Source organism: Talpa europaea, assembly GCF_964194135.1.
Source record: "Talpa europaea genome assembly, chromosome: 8".
In the NCBI taxonomy this organism is placed as follows: domain Eukaryota; kingdom Metazoa; phylum Chordata; class Mammalia; order Eulipotyphla; family Talpidae; genus Talpa; species Talpa europaea.
Window position 1 is genome coordinate 62,674,288 of NC_140075.1, and position 19,948 is coordinate 62,694,235.

At 54.4% G+C, this 19,948-nt stretch overlaps 2 protein-coding genes across 2 annotated transcripts; one reads left to right on the plus strand and one right to left on the minus strand.

The window, feature by feature from the left end:
• Positions 1-2,006: 2,006 nt before the first annotated feature.
• Positions 2,007-6,883, plus strand: CPNE6 (copine 6; the record flags this gene model as incomplete). The annotated part of the gene is made up of 16 exons (XM_084239823.1): positions 2,007-2,174; positions 2,605-2,784; positions 3,123-3,197; positions 3,354-3,428; positions 3,586-3,669; positions 3,782-3,871; positions 4,181-4,285; positions 4,481-4,567; positions 4,791-4,850; positions 5,071-5,204; positions 5,290-5,344; positions 5,437-5,488; positions 5,798-5,931; positions 6,058-6,294; positions 6,503-6,675; positions 6,796-6,883. 15 exons carry the CDS (start codon positions 2,007-2,009, stop codon positions 6,638-6,640), a joined length of 1,674 nt encoding a protein of 557 aa, XP_084095949.1. The 3' UTR covers positions 6,641-6,675; positions 6,796-6,883.
• Positions 6,884-9,640: 2,757 nt separating this feature from the next.
• Positions 9,641-11,090, minus strand: NRL (neural retina leucine zipper; the record flags this gene model as incomplete). The annotated part of the gene is made up of 2 exons (XM_084239925.1): positions 10,695-11,090; positions 9,641-9,973 (listed from the first exon to the last, which is right to left on the minus strand). The coding sequence occupies exons 1-2, from the start codon at positions 11,073-11,075 to the stop codon at positions 9,641-9,643; spliced, it is 714 nt and encodes a 237-aa protein (XP_084096051.1). The 5' UTR covers positions 11,076-11,090.
• Positions 11,091-19,948: the final 8,858 nt, after the last annotated feature.

The window sequence follows — 19,948 nt, forward strand, 5'->3', positions numbered from 1 at the left end:
ATGATTTTTAAAGAGCATGTGACGATCTCCATGCTGCTGTATTTGGGTTGGTGTGAGTGAGTGTATATGAGTGTGTGACAAGTATAACCCAGTGGGGTTTTTTTTATATGTTTCTTTTCTATATGTGACTGCAAATATCCCTAACAAGTGTGATGTGGAGAGTGTGCTGAGTCTGGGTTTGTTTCCCTATGTGAATCCGTGGAGCTGTCACTGTCTCGGTGTCACAGTGGGTTTATGTGCTGGTGCTTGTGTGTGTCAAGCTATGTGTGAGCCTGTGAGTCGTGGGTGCATGTGTCTCCATCGTCTCCCATTGGGGCTGTGTGCATGCACGCACCACCGCAATGTGTGCCTTTCTGTGAGGCTGGGTGTGGGTGTGGCATGAGGGGAAGATGCATGTCACTGTGTCTGTGGGGGTCCTGCCTCTCAGCCGCCCCCTGCCCGCCCTCCTCCCCCAGTTCTGTGGCTCCCTCCCAGCAGTGGCCCTGCTCCTCCCCTCTTCTCCCTCCCAACCAGTCTGTGCGGGGGGAGCTGGTGCTGCGGCCCCCCCACCCCTCCCCATCCAGGCCCCATAAATAGCAGCAGAGCCGGAGCCCGAGCCGGCGCCAGCGGCTGGAGCAGCAAGGAAGTCAGGGCCCGGCTGAGTGTTGGAAAGAGGAGCCCCCCGCCTAGAACCCAGGTGAGCCCACCCTGCCTCCCTAGCCCAAGCCTAAGCAGCCCCACCTGCCCAGTCTCCGTAACAACATTTCCCCCACCCCCGGCCCCCAGGAAAGGCTTGGGTTCTGCCGGCTCCCCTCACCATCACATGCCCCTGCCTATCTCAGGGGACCTTCGAGAACTGGGTGCCTTTCAAGATTGAAAGGCAGAGATCCCCAACACAGACCCTCCCTCACCTAAGCTGAAAGGCATGCATTGTGGGTGGTGGCTACCCAGCCAGGGAAGGGTACCAGTTCTGAGGGAGACACAGAAACTGTCACACCCTCCGGGAGACAGACACCCCACTAGCGGACAGACACACAGGGCGGGGGACCTCAGACACACCCATACACACTCACTGGGGGAAGCGCGACAAGAGATCAGACAGTTTCACCCTGAGACATGGACAGACACAGATAGATGCACTGACCAGCCGTGAGCTCGGGCCAGCGTGCCCCTGCCTGCAGCTGCCCAAGGCTTGCTACCACAGCTGGGGGAGGGTGATGTGTGTGCATCCCACGAGCAGCATGGAGGGGGCCTCAGCTCCCCAAAAATCCTGTCGCTAAGAGACAGTGCCAGCGCTGCCAAGAAGTGTGAGAACAGGGGAGGTGGGGAAGGGAGCGAGAGTTGTGATAGTGGGCGCCCCTGCCAGGAGGAGCTGTCAGCAGGGAGAGGGCTCGGCACCTAACTCCCCAAGCCCACCACCCAACCCTTTCCAGAAGGTGAGTGGGAGATGGTGGAGAGCGACAGCCCCACAGGTCACCTTCCAGCCTGCCCCCTACCGCTCACTGCGGACTCCATCCCCGAGGCTGTCCTTTTAGGACTTCAGGGGCCTCCCACCCTCTCCCCCACCCCTTGCCCCAGTTCAGCTCCCTCGTGCCAAGACTGAGTGCTGCGCTGGCTCAAACGCTAGTCGGGAAATAGCAGAAGGTGCTGAGACAGCAGAAAGCATGAATCAATTCATGACCTAGGAGCCAAGTCTGCCAGGAACCACTCCCCCCACCCTCCTGGCTGCTTCGGCCCATCCAGGCACACTAGCTGAGCAGGGTCCACAGAAGCATCAAGCTGGCAGGAAGGGGAGGGGAGAAGAGGGCCCTCTGCCTTCCCCCCTCAGAGCTCCGGAGAAGCTGCCGTGGGGGGTACAGAAGCAAGAAGCTGCCGTGGGGGGTACAGAAGCAAGAGGTCGGTGAGATCCCAGCTTCTCAGGAAGGGTGACAAGGGGGTGGGTCCCAGGGGCCCTAGAAGACAGACCCCTGCCTGGGCAGCTGTTCCCTTCCCAGTGTCCACGCCATCTGCTCTGTCCCCACAGTGACATGTCCGACCCTGAGATGGGATGGGTGCCTGAGCCCCCGGCCATGACGCTGGGGGCCTCACGGGTGGAGCTGCGGGTGTCCTGCCATGGCCTCTTGGACCGAGACACACTCACCAAGCCCCACCCCTGCGTGCTGCTCAAGCTCTACTCTGATGAGCAGTGGGTGGAGGTGAGAGGGGGCTCGGGTCTTTCCTCCTTAACGAACTTTCTGGCCTGGGAAGGAGGGGGCTGGGTGGGACCAGTGCAAACCTCACAGGGAATATAAAGACTCCGAGGGGGCCTCTTCTAGGCTACGTGGGTAACCGTGGAGATGGTGCGCCATCATCACACGCACAAACCATTTCACAGCTTCTGAAGCCCGAGTCCCAGAGGGCCCTGAGATGGTGCCAGGCACAGCTCCCGAAGACCTTCGGAGGGCCCCAGAGGGATGATGGTCCAGTGGGCTGGCAGCGCTCTGAGCTCAGGGTGCAAGCTAGGGAGGGAAGAGCTAGCCACTACTAAGGGTGTGGGAGCCCAAGGAGAGCTGGCATGACCAGGGCCGTCCAGGGCAGGGAGAAGCGGTCGTGGTTCCCAGAGGGCCCACAACTTTCCTGCCACAGGTGGAGCGCACAGAGGTGCTGCGCTCCTGTTCCAGCCCTGTCTTCTCCCGGGTGCTGGCCCTTGAGTACTTTTTTGAGGAGAAGCAGCCCCTGCAGTTCCACGTGTTTGATGCCGAGGACGGAGCCACCAGCCCCCGAAACGATACCTTCCTTGGTTCCACCGAGTGCACCTTGGGCCAGGTCTGTGTTCCCCAGCCCCACGCCCAAGCCCACCAGCTTCTCGGCCTCTGAAAGCCATAATAAGAGAGAGCCTGAGCTCTGAGGTTGATTCATTTCGGGCTCGGACCCCATCTCTGCCACTCAGTGACTGTGCAGTCTGGGACAAAATACTGAACCTTACCAAGTTTTACTTAAATAATGCACCTACGTCTTCAGACTGCTGTGGAAATTAAGTCCAACCCTAGCCCAAGGGCAGCCCTGTGAGCCCTCAGAGGACACATTAATTACCCAGTCCCTGGTGCCATGGTCAAGGCAGGTGGGGGCATCACAGCTGGGTCTCCCTTCACCTCCGTCCCCAGATTGTGTCACAAACCAAGGTCACTAAGCCATTGCTGCTGAAGAACGGGAAGACTGCGGGCAAGTCCACCATCACGGTAGGCAAGGCCACCTGCACTCACCCTTGGGTAGGGCATTCAATGCCCCTGCATGGATATTCATGGTGACACCATGCCAGGACTGCCCCCACCTAAGGGCGCCGGTGGCCCTGTGTGCTTGTAGGGGAAGTCCTTCCACTTGTGTCCCCCTTGCAGATCGTGGCCGAGGAGGTATCTGGAACCAATGACTATGTGCGACTCACCTTTAGAGCCCACAAGCTGGACAACAAGGTTAGAACCCGAGTCCAGGCCACCATGTCTTGTGCTCGAGCGCCCAGGTTCCCACTCGGGACAAGTCTCCAGGGCCCGAGCACCGCTTCCTTCTCGGTGCTAGCCACCCCTGCCTGCAGACTTCATCAGACTCATGGGCCCTATCCTGTATCCGCAGGATCTGTTCAGCAAGTCTGACCCTTTCATGGAGATCTATAAGACCAACGGGGACCAAAGTGACCAGCTGGTCTGGAGGACAGAGGTTGGTAGAGGGGTGGGGATGGAGGAGTTTTGAGAATGGAAGGAGGGAGAGCAGAGTAAGGAAACCTTGATGGGGGTGTGAGGGGTGACCAGCTCTCTGGTGTCTCTTCAAGGTGGTGAAGAACAACCTGAACCCCATCTGGGAGCCATTCCGCCTGTCCCTGCACTCCCTGTGCAGCTGTGACGTCCATCGGCCTCTCAAGGTGAAGCCCCACCAAGCCAGGCCACCTCCTGGGGCATCTGGCTTCTGTCTGAGCCTTCCCCTGAGCGTGTCAAGCCCCTTCCCGTTCCTCCACGCGACAGCCCTTCCCGCTGTGGCATAAAGAATGAGTCACAGCCTTTTATCAGAAGCCAAAGTCCTTGCCAGATTGAGCCAAAGAAAGTCATTCAGCAGGTGGCCACTCAATGCAGGTTGAAGACCTGTTTAGGCCTGGAGACTGATTGGCCCTGAGTCCCCCTCACAGCCCCAGGAAACCCTGCAAAGTACTTCTGACCCTGTTCCCTCTCCCCAGTTCCTAGTGTACGACTATGATTCAAGCGGGAAACATGACTTCATCGGCGAGTTCACCAGCACCTTCCAGGAGATGCAGGAAGGAACAGCAAACCCTGGGCAGGAGGTGCCACAAGGAAACCCCCCCCTTCCCAGAATCCTGCCCAGGAGCCTGGGAGGATCCTGAGAACCACCCTATTGGTCTGAGGTGGAGAGGGAGGACAGGACAGAGCTCTGGGTCTGCTCTGGGTCTGCTGGAAGGGGAAGGAGAGGTCACATAATGGGATTGTGACCCTGGGCTTGTGGGGTTTGTGGGGTCTAGATGCAGTGGGACTGTATCAACCCCAAGTACCGGGACAAGAAGAAGAATTACAAGAGCTCAGGGAGTGTGGTGCTGGCCCAGTGTTCGGTAAATCCCAGAGCCTGCCTCACGCCACCCCCGCCCCCAGGTCCCACCACTACAACCATGGATTTAACTTTCCCTTGTTTCAAAGATCAGCTTCTCTGTTTGTGGGATCTGAGAGTTTTTCCCTAACCCCCAAAACTCTAGGCCCTCCATTTCCCCTCAAAAAGCCCACCTAACTTCCTCCTCAAGGGACCATCCCTGTACCTTACCTCCCCGCCTCCCACAGGTGGAGAAGGTGCACACCTTCCTGGACTACATCATGGGTGGCTGCCAGATCAGCTTCACGGTAAAGACCCAGGGACAGGAGAGGAGTCCAGATCCCTACTGCCCCAACTAGGGCGTCTCATGATGCCTTAGTGCGGTCAGCCTGTACCCATGAACTCACCCCCTGATGACGCCACCTGAGAGCCTGCCAATTTCATCGCCCTTCCTGCTGACTGGAGCTCCAGCCTAGCCTCTCTGTTGGCCCTCACGATGCAGCGTGACCCTTTCCCCACCCCTCCCAGGTAGCCATTGATTTCACTGCCTCCAACGGGGACCCCAGGAGCAGCCAGTCCCTGCACTGCCTCAGCCCCCGCCAACCCAACCACTACCTGCAGGCCCTGCGGACAGTGGGAGGCATCTGCCAGGACTATGACAGGTAGGAAGAGGTGAGACTGGGTGGCTGGAGGGACAGGCAGGGAGGCCTTGGCCGATGGGCCCCCACAGTCTTTTCTTCTCCCCAGCGACAAGCGGTTTCCAGCTTTTGGTTTTGGGGCTCGAATCCCCCCCAACTTTGAGGTAGGCTGCTGGTTGCGAGAGGAAGGGAAGAGATGGTGTGAGGGTGTCATGGGATGCGAAGACACCCCTGCCGCTCCCGAATACTCTCACAGGTGTCCCATGACTTTGCTATCAACTTTGACCCGGAAAATCCTGAATGTGAAGGTAAGAGGGACAGTCCCCCTGCCCACCTCAGCTTGAAGCACACACTGTGCATCCCGTGCAACAACATAGATTCCATACCCATGGGCCCCGTTCCCTGCCGGTCATCCATCAGCACCTGTGTTCATTTGGTGAGATGCCCAGCACCTGCCCACCCCAGCCCCCCAGAGGCTGGCCATCTAACTGTCTTTCTACTAGGTAAAGAACATGGCGGGCAGGGCAGTCCTGAGATAGGGAAGCACATCCTTGCTTTAAGGGGTGTCAGGAAGGGCTCCCTACTAATCTCTGTCAGCCTCTTCTCTTTGCCCGCAGAGATCTCTGGAGTCATCGCCTCCTACCGCCGTTGCCTGCCCCAAATCCAGCTCTATGGCCCCACCAACGTGGCTCCGATCATCAACCGTGTGGCTGGGCCAGCCCAGAGGGAGCAGAGCACAGGCCAAGCCACGGTGAGGAGACAAGCAGCAGTCACGAGCTCCCCATGTGCCTTTGGGTGGGGCCAGGGCCCAGATTTGGGGCAGATGCCAATGTCCTTGCACACAGAGCCTACCCATCCCCCCTTTGCCTGCCCTCAGAAGTACTCCGTGCTGCTGGTGCTCACGGATGGCGTGGTGAGTGACATGGCAGAGACCCGCGCTGCCATTGTGCGGGCCTCGCGGCTGCCCATGTCCATCATCATCGTGGGCGTGGGCAACGCTGACTTCTCCGACATGCGGCTGCTGGATGGCGACGATGGGCCCTTACGCTGCCCCAAAGGGGTGCCTGCAGCCCGTGACATCGTCCAGTTTGTGCCATTCCGGGACTTCAAGGATGTAAGTGCCAGCGCCCCCTCCTGGGGGAAAGACTCCTTGGCTACTTGTACCCCCAAATCTTGCCTCTCCCACCTGGTTGCAGTCCAGCAAAAGACTCTGGAGTCTGGGTCAGAGTCTTTTGGGACAGGCCACTCCAAAGCCCTGATGCTCTCACCTGACCCCATGCCCCCCTCCATCCACTAACCCCGTGCCTGCTGCCCCACCCCAGGCCGCACCCTCTGCGCTAGCTAAGTGCGTTCTGGCGGAGGTACCCCGGCAGGTGGTGGAGTACTATGCCAGCCAGGGCATCAGCCCCGGAGCTCCCAGGCCCAGCACTCCGACCACGACCCCCAGCCCTAGCCCATGACTGCCACCTACCGGACTGACACTCCCTCAGCCTCAGTGAGTCCTGGGGACCCAAAGGGGTGGAAACTAGGGGGTACAAGGTGGGGCTCTTTGAAGCCCATCTTGGCTAGGTGAGATCTAGAGAAGGATGCTCATGACCATCCCATCCTCTCCCAGGTGCCTGTCCTGACCCTTGTGACCCAAGTGAACAGTGCCTCTTCCCATTGGTCTGGCTGTGCCCCCTGGGTCCTGGAAGTGAGTGATGAGCCCTGCCCCATCTCTCCAGGCCCCATGCCCTTCAGCCTTGTAGCCCCTCAGTGACTTTCTTCAGTGATCCTGACCTCCTGGCTGTTAATAAAGTAAACCACTCCTAGCACCTTAGCCTCTACTCATCAAACCCCAAATGCCCACCGGACAGCACACAGTACCCACTCCCACACATATCATTAAGAAATGAGTCCAGCACCTCTGAGCCAGAGCTCCCCGGGCAGCTTGATATCTCTACAGTTTCACCCCAACTATGTGCCAGGGGGATCTGAGAGTCCCTACCATCACCCCAAGCCCCAGGAGGCCCAGGCACCATGGGGATTAATTATGGGAAGTGGGAGGGGGTAATTAGGAGCTGTCAAGGAGGCAGGCTGATACCCTCTTACAGCTGTCTCCAGAGAAGCCCAGTTGAGTCCCCCAGGGGCAGAACCCCAACCTCCACACAGCTGTGGGGCGGGTTGAGAAGGGGCATTGGGGAGACCGAAGGTCTGGGCAGCCTGGTTCTCCTGGGTGTGTGAATGTGTGTGGTCATGCCCTGCACATACCTGACTCTCCATGAGTGTGGCCCTCGGGGCTCAGGAAGTCCAGCTGGGTACTCATAATAACATTCACATCATCAAGCATTATTGTTTAGGGTGTATGAAGCTAGTGCTAAGTGCTCTAAATACACTCATGCCCACTAAGTAGTACCATTATTTTCCCCATTTTTCTGACCAAACAAGTGAGGCTTAATTTACGCTTACCCATGGTCAAGGTCAAGCTGGAACTTGAGCCCAGACCCATTTGACTAAAGTGTCCAAACTTCTTACCCAAACTTCTGTTTGAGGCATATCTGTGTGACCCTCATCTTGAGACCCAGGTATATTTCTATATGACCTAAGGATGGGCACCCGCCAGTGTTTGGCAGAGCCTCAGCCGGTTAAGGAAGGTGTGCAAGAGCAGCGGTGGGTGTGGATTGTAGCTCCAGAGGGCAGGCAAGAACACAAGTGATATCCAGACAAAGGGAAGAGGACCCTCCCTGCCGAGCCTCTCCATCCAAAAATGCATATGAAAGGGAAGGAGGGAGAGGGTTTAGATGCAGTAAGCCACTCAGAGAGAAGAGCCAGAGAAGGTAACCAGTGGCCAGTGTGAGAAAGGAAATGGAGAAGAGAAATAAATGCTGGGGAAGATGGAGAGGACTCCCATGGCAGACTTCTGAGTGGAGGAGGGACGAGCTGGGCTAAAGGAGGGGGAGGAGGGAACAAGAACTGTGAAGGAAAGAGACAGCTGGGGAGGGGGCGGATAGAGGGGGCAGAAAGGAAGAGAGACATATGGGAGCCTCTTCCCCCACACCTGACTGTTTCTCCCCATTTATTTTGTCCCTTAGAGGACCTATGGCAGTGGCTGGTGAGGTAGCTACTCCCAGCTCACTGCTTCTGCTCTGCCCAGAGCCCTGGCCCACTCTCTCTGCAGGCTGGTTACCATGGCAACTGTGAGACCTCAGGATAGCCATAGAGTGACCTGGCTGGTCCTGGCTTCTATGCAATGATGATGGGAGAGGGAGGCTCCATCTGGCCCAATCCTTGCCTCTCCACCTATTTTCATTAGGCCTCCAGAACTGAGATGCACCACTCAGCCCAGGTGGGGGCTTCCCAGCCCGCCCCGCCCCTCACACACACACACACTCACACACAAACACCTTGAGCAAAGACAAAGAATACAAGAAAATTTCTAATAACAGAGTTCCACTGGACTTCAAATTTAATTCACAAAAGCAGTATTCTCTCAGCTCCTTGGCCTCCTGGGGAAAGTCTCGCCTCTGCCCTCAGAGATACAGGAGGCAGCAGGGGCACTGTTGCAGGTCTGAGGCCGAGGCTGTCTGGAGGGAGCTGCAGAGGACCAGTATGCAGACTCACCCACTGCCGAGGCTGCAGTCAGGAAACTGAAGCCCAACAGGAAGTCCCTTTGGTGAGGCTGTCTTTGGGGCTTCTTGGGGAGACCACTAGGGCTCCCGCCCTAAGGAGATGCAAGACCTGGAAAGGTGCCAGAAGTCCTCCAATCCACATGAGGATTAGATAACTGAGAGCCAGGGAGCAAGTGACTTGTTCAAGGTGACAAAGGTATCCTGTGCAGAGCTGGGACTAGTGCCCAGATCTCCAGACTCCTGTCCAGGGCTCTGTCCCAGCCCACACCAACCATCCCCAGAGTTCCTTGGGTCTTTGCTACTCTGCCCCAGAGGCCACTGGGTTGCATAGGAAGACAGCCTCTTAGATTTCCTTGTCTGTCTTGCTATTAGGAATTGAAATCTTGAAAATGCGGTAGTCCTATAAAGGGGAGGTTATAAGGTTCAGAACAGAGATACAATCTCATTGCCAATTACCACTTAATGCACTACAGGTTGAAAAGTGTGGATTAAAAACTAAACTGGGAGGGGGGTGCTCTGTCACTGTCACCCCGCCATCATCACTCCCACCCCACCCCACCCCACACACACACACAGAGTGCCTAGCACTGGCCCCTGCAGATCTGCGTGCTGGTCCTGTAGGGTGGGCCAAGAGGTGGAAGGTTTCTGCGCATGACCTCCGTGAGGGAAGGGCACCCCGAAAATGACCAGCAGCTAACCTCGGAGCGCTGAGGGTCCAGAAAATGTGGGGATATCTGTGTGGTCACACAAAGGAGAGGCTCGCACCAGAAGGCGCTCGCACCAGCACAGGCGCCTCCTGGGTGGCGCCCCCTACCGGCCCACCCGTTCCACCACTTGGCGGCACCTCAGGGCTCAGAGGAAGAGGTGGGCGTGGCCCCCGGCCCCGGCGCCGCCCGGAGCCAGCCGGTCGCAGCGCTCCTTGTAGAGGTCGCGTTCCCGGGCCAGGCGGGCCACCTCAGCCCGCAGCGCGTCCAGCTGGGCAGCCAGGCGGGCGCGCTCGGCCTCCAGCCCGCGCCGCTGCTGCAGCCTCTTGGAGCGACAGGCCTGCGCGTAGCCGCGGTTCTTCAGCGTGCGGCGCCTCTGCTTCAGCCGCAGGGCCTCGTCACGGCCGCAGCCGCGCAGCTGCCGGTTTAGCTCCCGCACAGACATCGACACCAGGGCCGCGTCGGAAAACCGCTCCGCCGGCTGCAGAGCGAGCGGGCAGAGGCCGGGTCAGCGCCGGGCGCCTCGGGGGCGAGCAGGGGGCGGCGCCAGGGGGGCCCCGCCCCGGGACGGCTCCGCCCCCGGCTGCCGGCTTAGCCGGATGCTCGCCCTCCCACAAAATCCAGCCCGCGGTCATTCCCAGGGCCCCCCAAGTGGCGGGGCGCTGGATCTAGCCCCCCCCCCCGCGCCCCTGTCCTGAAGGCCGCAAGCCTGTGACCCTCAAAGGCTTTGGATTACAGCTAATGCCCGCAACACCCCCATCTGTGTCTATAATTAATAGGATGAGTCGAAATCCTTCCTGAGAAGGTTGGGGGGCGGGGAAAGCACGAAGTCTTGAAAAAACGAGCCTCCTTCTGGTTCCCGTAACTCCTTTGGGCGCACAGCCCCTTCCTTGGTTTCCACTCGCGGAGTATCTGTTTACCTCCCGGTAATAGCCCTGCTCCCCGGTGCCCTTGAATTCCCAACCTCTCCCCTTGCGGTCCTCTTCTAACCTCATTATCTCCTTCCTCCTGGTTCAGCCCACTCATATTTCTCCATTTAGCAAAAAGGGAGAGGGGAATAATGTGTTTTTCCCTCTAGTTTCTTTCAGGGCCCCTTCTTCCCTTCTCCTGCACTCCCTAACCCTCCCCGGGACCTCTCCTTCCTCTCTCCCGCTGTCCTCCCTCATCCTGCCTCCCTTCAAAATGTCTGGGTGATTTCTTACCTGGGTATGCTGGGCTCCTGTCTCCTCTGGGTTCCCTGGGTAGTAGCTGTGGGCCCCCTGGCCAGGTACTGGGCCCTGACCCTGCAGCATCTCCACAACTTCCTCAGGACTCAGCCCCAGGGCGTCCCCAGTCCCCAGATGCTGCTGCAGGGTGGCTAGCCAGTACAGCTCCTCCAGGCCTGGTCGGGGGCCCTCGGTGGCCCCCACCAGGCCTGGGTCACTGAAGGTGGGTGAAGGAGGCACTGAGCTGTAGGGTGTGGAGCCCAGTGAGGCTGTGGGGGGGACAGATCGCCCTTCAGAGGGTTCCCGTTTTACCTCAAACTTCATCAAGTCAAAGTCATTGACATATTCCATGGCCAGGGGACTGGGAGGTAGTGTCATTCTGAGGCTGGATGGGTGGGGGGGAGCACCTGCAAAACAGAGGAGAGGTCTGGAGCACCTAGAGGTGGTCTACCTGCCTCCTTCACCCAACTCTACTTCCCCTAAAACCCAAGTGTCCTGGAGCCAATTCTGGAAAGTCAGGGTGATGGCGTGGCCCTGATTCCCCACCGTCACCTGTGGGCTAGGGGCATTTTCAGGTGGCAGGGTCTCCTGTCTAGGGACATGCAGGTCTATATAAAGACCTGATTGAGGTAGAGAATAGCACAGCCTCTGGCCCCTCAGGTGCCTCTGAGATCTTTGAAGAACAAGAGGAATATGGCAGGGTTCCCAGCTCTAGTGCTGGGACCTACTGAGAGACACTGTCATCTCAAGAGGCATTATTCCAATTCCAAGCAATTAAAACAATTTGCTTAATTAACCATGACAGAATGACTGTGTATAGTAGGACAGTGGAAAAGCACAAGTGTTGTGAATTTTAACGTAAGGATAAGGTGCTATTATACCTCTCTTTCTCTCTTAGCACCTAGGCCAATGCTTTGCAAAGAGAAGACCCTCAGTTCTAAATCAATGAATCTCTTTTATAACAGCAAGAGCCTTTCCAAGGACAAATAGAAAGTTCCTAGAATCGGTTCTGGAAAGATCAGAACTGAATGGTGACCATCCTTTCCCAAGGCCAATCTGTTCAATGGAACAATCAAGACTGGTTTTCCTCCTACTCAGAACCTGCTACATCGTGTAAACTTGAGCAGATCACCTTCCTCTTTCTAACTGTGGGTTTCCCATTCTGTTCAGTGAAGGCAATTAAACACCATTTCCCAAAATATGTTCTGTGAAACACTGTCAAGTGCCCAGGAAGAGGTCTGTGCTCAGATAATTTTGAGAAATACCTCCCATGCCTGCCTACTGCAGCTTCACAAAGCACAGTCACATATTAATCTGAGAAGCCCTTCTGTAAACCATGGTCAACTGTGACACCAAGTGTCCCAAACTATGCCACCAAGGAGTTCTCTCCCTTGTTTTCAGCCATGGAGCATGTTCCCGCCTGAGCAATCTCTGGCTAGAGGACTTCAAAGATCCTTCCTGGCCTGGAAGTCCCCAGTCCCAGCCCAGTTCCCAGTTCCAACAGCCCCACACCCAACCCCAGAAGAGGAAAGGCAGGGAGCACTCCTCCCCAAGGCTGAGAGTTTGATTCCATCCTGTTGGAGCCAGGGTAGCCCTCTTTCCAGCCTTATCTCAGACCCAAAACTCTACCCAGGACCAGAGGAGGAAGGACAAGGCCTCGCTCTCTCTTCCCATCCCAGGATTGTTGCCCTTATCCACAGAGCCCCTTGCCTTGGAGAAGACAGAGGGCATAGGAACAAAGATGCAGGTTGAAGGAACTGACCCCCGGTAGCGAGGAGACAGCAAGACAAGACGCTGACAGAGGTGTCCAAAGAACTGGAGGAAGAGCTGAGCGAGAAGGGTTGTTTATCTTCCCGACATGATAGCAGTGAGAGCCATCTGGCCAGTCAGAATGGGAGTGGGACAGGGAACGAAAGTGTGAGAATCCCTGAAAACAAACGAGACAGAGCAGGCAGCAGATGTCAGAGGAGGAGGCTTAGGTGAGAGGCCTGGCACCAGGCAGGTCCAGAACATACTTACTTCAGGAATGGTAGGGATGATGTGGTTAGTGTCAGAGCCAGGCTGACACCGCTTCCCCAGAGGCTGGAGGCCCCATCAAGCAGGACCTGGTGCCTCCATACAAGGGGAGTGACTATGGGTCCAGAGCCCACAGGGGTGTTCTTAAAGGGCCAACACTCTGAGGTCATCCTGGTCTTCAGGCCCCTGGCCAATGAGATAAGTGAATCATTTGCATATCTCATTGGCCTGAGGGTGGGGGCAGGGAAGAAGAGAGGAGAGGATAAGTGTGACTTTTCTCAAGAAATGGAAGAAGGCCTCTTTCCCAACAAAGCTCGCACATGCTCAGATCCACAGTACAGAGAGCCACATGGGCCCTGAGCCCCGCTTCATGTGAACACACCCTCAGCCCTCGGTGCCTGAAAGCCTGAGACTGGAAGAGATGGCTCCCAGAGAGGTGACTCCCAGCACCCTCACCCTCTAAGCCCCTGCAGCCCCAGTCAGTATTCACAAGTTCTCCTGAACCCACTTCACTTGGCCTGTTGGGTTTGTGACCTGTGTTTAGGAATCCTCACATTTCCTTTTCTTTTTTAAGATTTATTTATTTATGCATACAAGAACTGGGGTAGAGGCCAGAGATGTGGGGGTGAGAGGATTTACCAGAGACAGAGTGGGGAGCAGAACAGCAGATTTTACTGAAATACACTGCTGAGGAGCGGCTGGCGAGACAGGAGAGGTCTGCTGCGCCATGTGGGTCACCTCCCTGGCCGGGGATCCAACTTGTGCTGCAGTGGCTGCAGATAGCTTCATAATGCTTGTGTCTTAACCCCTTGCGCCACCAGGGAGGCCCAGGAATCCTCACATTTCTGCCACCCCCGCCATGACCGGCTTCATGCCCCTCACAGCTGTCACATCAGAAAGATAAGCAGCCCTCCCTACCATGAATCATGAATCAACAAGACTTGGCCATCCAACTTCAGCCTCGCCCACCCTGGCTGATCCAACCCAGCTTGGGGGAAGGGAGAGTGGGGAATTCTACTATTTCCTTCCGGTCACATCAGGACACTGAAATCTAATCACTGCAATCCTTCTAAGACACTGTATAACTGCCTCACATGCCCTCTGCTTCCTCTCACCTTTTCCTCATGTGGGTCTCTGTCCCTTTCTCTGCCTTTCCCACTCATCCTGCCTCCCAGATGGCTGGGCCGTGACCTACATTTTCAGCCTAATCCCCTAACACCTCTTAGAGCTATCATCCCCGGGAGAAGTTGGACTGGGGATACTAGGAATTAGGCAAGGAGATGTTTAAACCAGTCTGAATCTGTTTAATAGGGTCTGTACTAGAATAGAACCCTAAGAGTTAAAGGCCATTCCCTACCTACTGAGGACACCCAAACCCTCCCGTGGGATAACATTGCCTTTTCCCATCCTGGAGAGAGACCTGGGTGTCCATCAGCCCCAAGGATCAACATATAAAAATTAACCTGGTCCCAACCTGAGGTGCTGGGTGAAAAGCTGGTAAATTCAGATGACCTAAGACAAGATGTGGTCCCCAGACCAGCAGCACCACCTGGGGACATGTTAGAAATGCAAATCATCTGGCCTCACTTCAAATCTACTGAAACAGAAACTCTGGGGGTAGGCCACAAAAATCTGTTTGAATGAGCCCTCTAGGAAATTTTGATGAACACTAAATTTTGAGAATCATTAGTCTCCAGAATACCTACAGTCAACTCAGCTTCCTTCAGGATGTGTGTGTGTGTCTGTGTGTGTGTGTATGTGGTCTCTCCTGCATTTTCCTTGTGCACATGTAAGCAGGCCGAGGCAGAGGTCATCTCTCTCTCTCCGCACCTGGCCTCTACTTTGTAAAGGCCATTGTCATTGTTCAAGTGGAAAGCTTCTCAACATGACTGCCTGTGCTGTTTGTTTGTTTTTTTAAGATTTATTTTATTTATACAAGAACCAGGGTACAGGCCAGATGCGCGGGAGGGTGAGAGGATTCACCAGAGACAGAGCGGGGAGCAGAACAGGCAGACTGACGAAATACACTGCTGAGACGAGCAGTGGGCGAGACAGGAGAGGTCTGCAGTGCCATGTGGGATTCTCGCTGGCCAGCCGGGATTGAACCCGCACTGCAGGGGCTGCAGACAGTGTCACAGGGCGGCACTCAATCGCCTGCACCACCAGGGATGCCCTGCCTGTGCTGTTTTTGCAGAAGACCCAAAAAGCCCAGGACATGGGATCATGGCCAAAAAATGGGAACAGGAATCATGGAGACAGGGGACTTGCACACATGCCCGCGGAATATGACTGTAAGGTAAAACACCCAGAAAAAAGACCCCAGAATTTCCCTTGCTGAAGAATGGTAGGGAGTGTTGACTGCAGCCCCTTTTCATGCCCCTTCTGGCAGCCAGACACTGGCTCCCCAGCAGATGTCAGGTCTGCGATGATCTTCTTGTTTACTGGGAGGCTCAAAGGAGAGGTGAGAGCACTAAGCTGCTAATGATCTAAAGGCGTCAGACTAAACAAGCTCAGGGAAGTTGAGTTGCTCAGGGCTCAGACCAGGCAGCACTGACCAGAGCAAAGGGTCTGGGGGGTGAGGATTGGCCCGAGGAATGGACCAGGGCACAGAGAAGAGAGACAGCTAGAGCCCACGGAGACCCAGGAGGTGGTGAATGGATCCTCTTGGGAGAGGGAAATGCACACTGAGACTGACTGACTCAGGGACATGAGTCTGGGAACTGGGAAAGAGGGGTGAAGAAGAGGAAGTGAGGCGGACTCTAGGAATGACAGAACAGAGAAGGAAAGGCAGGACCTCACCAAGGAGGCAGTAGCTATGGAGCTGGACTAGAGCACAACAAGCCAGTGCCCCTCCTACATTTGATTTCAAAGACACAGAGGAATGTAGGCTTATGGGAAAGACAGTCAAAGGGTCGCAGGAGAGTGAACCAAGGAGGGATTAAGGGGTAACAAGAAAGGTGATAGGAGCAAAGGACTAGAAGAGCACAAGTGTAGAAGAAAGGGACAGAAGAGAGCAAGCTCAACTAGAAGCAAATACAGAGGGCCAGACAGATAGGTGGCCAGGTCACAGGGGAAGATCGATGGTCTGTCGACAAGCAGATAGGTGTGAACAGAGAGATGCTGGGCCCAGGGGAAAGAAAGCCGGGCAGGCCAGGGCCTAGAGGAGTGGGGTAGAAAACCAGAAGGAAGGAGATGAGACAGTCAGTATTCTGTCTCAACCTCTTCTCCTGCATCCCCATTTCTGGAATCCTGTAAAGAGTCATTCTCATTCCTTGTTCTGGCTTTTGGTATCTAGAGTTTCAGTAGTGGATCCAAACCCCAAATTCCCCCTGGTCTGTCTTGTACATTTATTTGACACCTTCTCTGCCCCAGGCACTGTGCTAGGCATCAGGGCCACTTCAGTAGATCAAACTGACACCCATGCTGCCTTCAGGGAGCTTACAGATGGATGAAACAGGGGTGGGAAAAGAGGAGGACCAAGGATCAACGGCTGAAGTTGCCTCCCCCACACCATCACATTCTGCAGTGGGGTCCTGAGGATTCCCAATAAAATCTAATTTGAACCAAATTTCAGGCCATTATGTCTGCATTTGTCAAAGTTGAAAAGTAGAACATATTTTATTTAACAATTTGTTAGCTTGAGTTGTTACATTTCAAATATTTAAACACCAGGCTTGTAAATCTATTTGTACTCTTGCCCCCGGCCCTACATGTGCTGGAAGGGGCCTACATAAAAACAAACCTCTGGAATGAGGTGAGTGCTAAGACGGAGAAGGGCAGGTGCTATGAGAGTTGATTTCATGAAGACCTGATTAGGTCTTCAAGCCGGCACTGGCGAGGACCGCGCTGCAGGTCAGCAGGTCCAAAGAAGCCTGCAGAGCTGAGTCTGGCCAGGGGAGAAAGAAGCGCCCACACCTGGATGTGGAGAGGACAGAGATTCCTAGGGCAGGAACAGCATGTGCAGAGGCTCTGGGCGGGACAGAGCTAGACATGTTCACAAAATTGGAAAAAGACCAAGGTGGCCGGAGAGTAGGAGCCAAGGAAGCGGGAAGAATGGTGTGGCTGGGTGGGAGACGCAAAGGGATTTGCTGAGGGGTGCAGTCGGCTGAGACCAGTTTGTGCAGAGTATTGTAGGCCAAGTTTAGGATATAGGCTTTATTCTAAGAGCAACAATAGGCTGCTAAAGGATCTTTTAGCAGGAACATGACGTGGTCAGATAGTGTTTGAAAAGAACTCTGAATCTAAGGTGGAGCAGGGCAAAAATGGAATCAAGGTGAATACGGTATCCAAGTCGACTTTGGGGAGTATCTTAAGCTGGAGACAAACTCTGAGATGGCAACTTGTACACAGGTGGTTAACTGGGGAGTACTTTTTTTTTTAAGATTTATTTATTTATGCATACAAGAACTGGGGTACAGGCCAGAGGTACAGGGGCAGGGGTGAGAGGATTTACCAGAGAGAGAGTGGGGAACAGAGCGGGCAGATTGACTGTAATACACTGCTGAGGGGAGCAGTGGGCGAGACAAGAGAGGTCTGCTGCACCATGTGAGTAGCTCCCTGGCTGGGGATCAAACTCGCACTGCAGAGGCTGCAGGATTGCCTCACAGTGCTGTGCTTAACCCCTTGCACCATCGGGAGTCCCTGGAGAGTACTTTCAAAAGGAGTGAGAGTAGCAGAACTGGGCAAAGGGAAAAGTGGAGATGCATTGCAGTTACGAAAGAGGCTTTGGCAGATCCCATAGACGGTCTGGAGCTGGGAAGCAGCTTCAGAGTTGTCCCAAACTGAGGCAAAGGGTCAGGCCTTTGTGCTCTTGCATCAACCTGTATCACTGGATATGTGTTAACTCAGAAAGTAGGTGTTGCATGTAGCAGGACACTGCCTTCAGCCACAGGTAGATATCAGGGAAGTAGTCAGCTGTGAGTCACCAGCAGCCAACACTCAGGGCTGGGGCAATGAGCACCAGGACTCCGAAAGGTGGTCTGGGCTGCACACCACAGTGGGGGTGGGGTGGAGACATCCACAGGGTGACCCAGAGGGCCCTGAGGAGAAAATGCAGACCTGGGCAAGGCTAGTCACACCCTGCCCCCTGGTGGTGTGCCATGGATGCTGGGGAGTAGGGCCACACTGAGCTGGGGAAGGACCATCCTTGGACAAGCTGAACAAAAGTGTGTAACAGGTAAGAGGAGTCAGCAGTGCAAGAAAATCCTCTTGTAAGCCCCTTGCTCAGTCTCCCTAAATTTAAGGAAGGAAGATGAGGGAAGGATCGGAAACAAAGGACTCATTCATTTTTTCATTCAACCAACACTTACAAAGTGCCTATTATAGGCCAGAGTTGGCTTGAAGCTAAGAATAAAAGCAAGACTAAGGGGCCTCCCTAGTAGCGCAGGGGTTAAAGACACAGCACTATCAAGCTATCAGCAGCCACTGCAGCAGGAGTTTGATCCCTGGCCAGGGAGCTGACCCACATGGCTGCCACTCCCCTCAGCAGTGTATTTCAGTAAATCCTGTTCTGCGCCCCATTCTGTCTCACCCCCACTCCTCTGGCCTAGACCCCAGTTCTTGTATGCATAAGTAAATAAATCTTTTTTAAAAAGACTAAGGTTTGGGTCCTTTACTCAAGGAGCTAACACTCTAGTAAGGACTATAGAGGTACAAAAGCAACTTTAATGAAGTGCACTACATACAAAAACATAGATATGTAGATGGCATAAGACCAACACACATGAGATATATGTTAATTCTAGGGAACAAACTAACTTCATATAGGTGATGTTTGGGTCTGAAGGGCAGAAGGCTCTGGAAACTGCAGGATTGCTGTGTAGGTAAGAGGATGGCAAATAGGAAAGTGGGGGTAATAACGTTAGACAAAAAGGAGTCACATTTTGAGGGACATCTGCTGCCATGTGATAGGAAGACTTAAAGGGATTTTAAGCCTGAGAGTGATATGATTTCCTTTTTTAAAAAAAATGATAAATCAAGGGGACACCATATGACAGCAGGGGAAAAAAAAAACTTGGTTATTGAAGTCAGAAAGAGTGGAATTCAGATTCTATTTTTCCTGCCGCCCAGCTGCGTGAGTTTGAGCGAATGATTTAATTTTTCTAAGCCTCAATGTTCACATCTGTAAAACAGGGCTGTTATGAAACCAAATGTGACTGCATGCAACGCTGCTGGCACAGAGCCTGGCACTAAGGAGAATTATCCCCTCTCTTACCTCTCCAAAGTGAACTTATTGCAGTTTGGAGGTTAGGGAGGGTAACTTAGTGGGAGGGAGATGGGGGTGGATTTGGAGAGGTGGGAAGCCAAGAGGTGGCTTGAACGCTATCACCTGAAGCCGGGTGAGCAATAAGCCCTGAACAGCAGTGGTCATAGCTAATTGTGGAGAGCTAATTGTGAAATACAAATCCAAAGTCCTGGTGTCTAATTGGCTATGGGAGATAAGAAAAGAATAGTCTAGACTGATTCAGATTCCTCTAGGGCAATTGGCTGAATGGTAGTACCATTTGCTGAGTTTGGGAACTATAAGAGCGGGAGTAGGATTAAGATGATGATATTCAGTAAGCAGACCTATGCCATCAGGGTCCACACCTTTAGGTTCAGAAAGTGGCCAAAGAAGCAGCTTTTTAGCAGCTAGTGAATGTGGACAGAGTTTAGATGTAGGAACTGAAGGGAAATCCCAAACACATACACTTGAGGTTGCTTACAGTATGGTGCCTGTGTGGAAGAGATGAGGACCCATAGCAAGCCTAGTGCTGGAAACCAGCTCTCCTAGCCCCATTCTATTCCAGCACAGAACTCTGAGAAGTCTGAGAAGCAAGATAGTTTTTGTTGCAAATGGCGGAATGCCACTTAAAATTAGCTTGGGCGAGAGCAGGAATTTATTGACTTCTAGAACTGAAATCAGGAATCTGCCCTCTCTGTCCCTCTGCTCCTGCTTCCTCTAGGCTGGCTTCTGCCTGTTTTGCAGAGCCAAGCTGTCACACAGCAGCTCCAGGGTTATATTCTACCAGTTCAACCACCCCAGCAGAAAGCAAGTTCATTTTGAAAGTTTACAGAAAAGTCTCAAAGAGGAAGGTTCTGCCGGTCGCTGAACATTCCCAATTGCTGTGGCCAGAGTGAGGAATGCACAAAGGGCCATGCTGATAGCCTACACCCCAGAGATGCATGAAAACACACAGGTGAGGAAGTGGTCCCCAAGGGGCAACCGGGTGCTATTAACAGAAATAGGGAGTGGA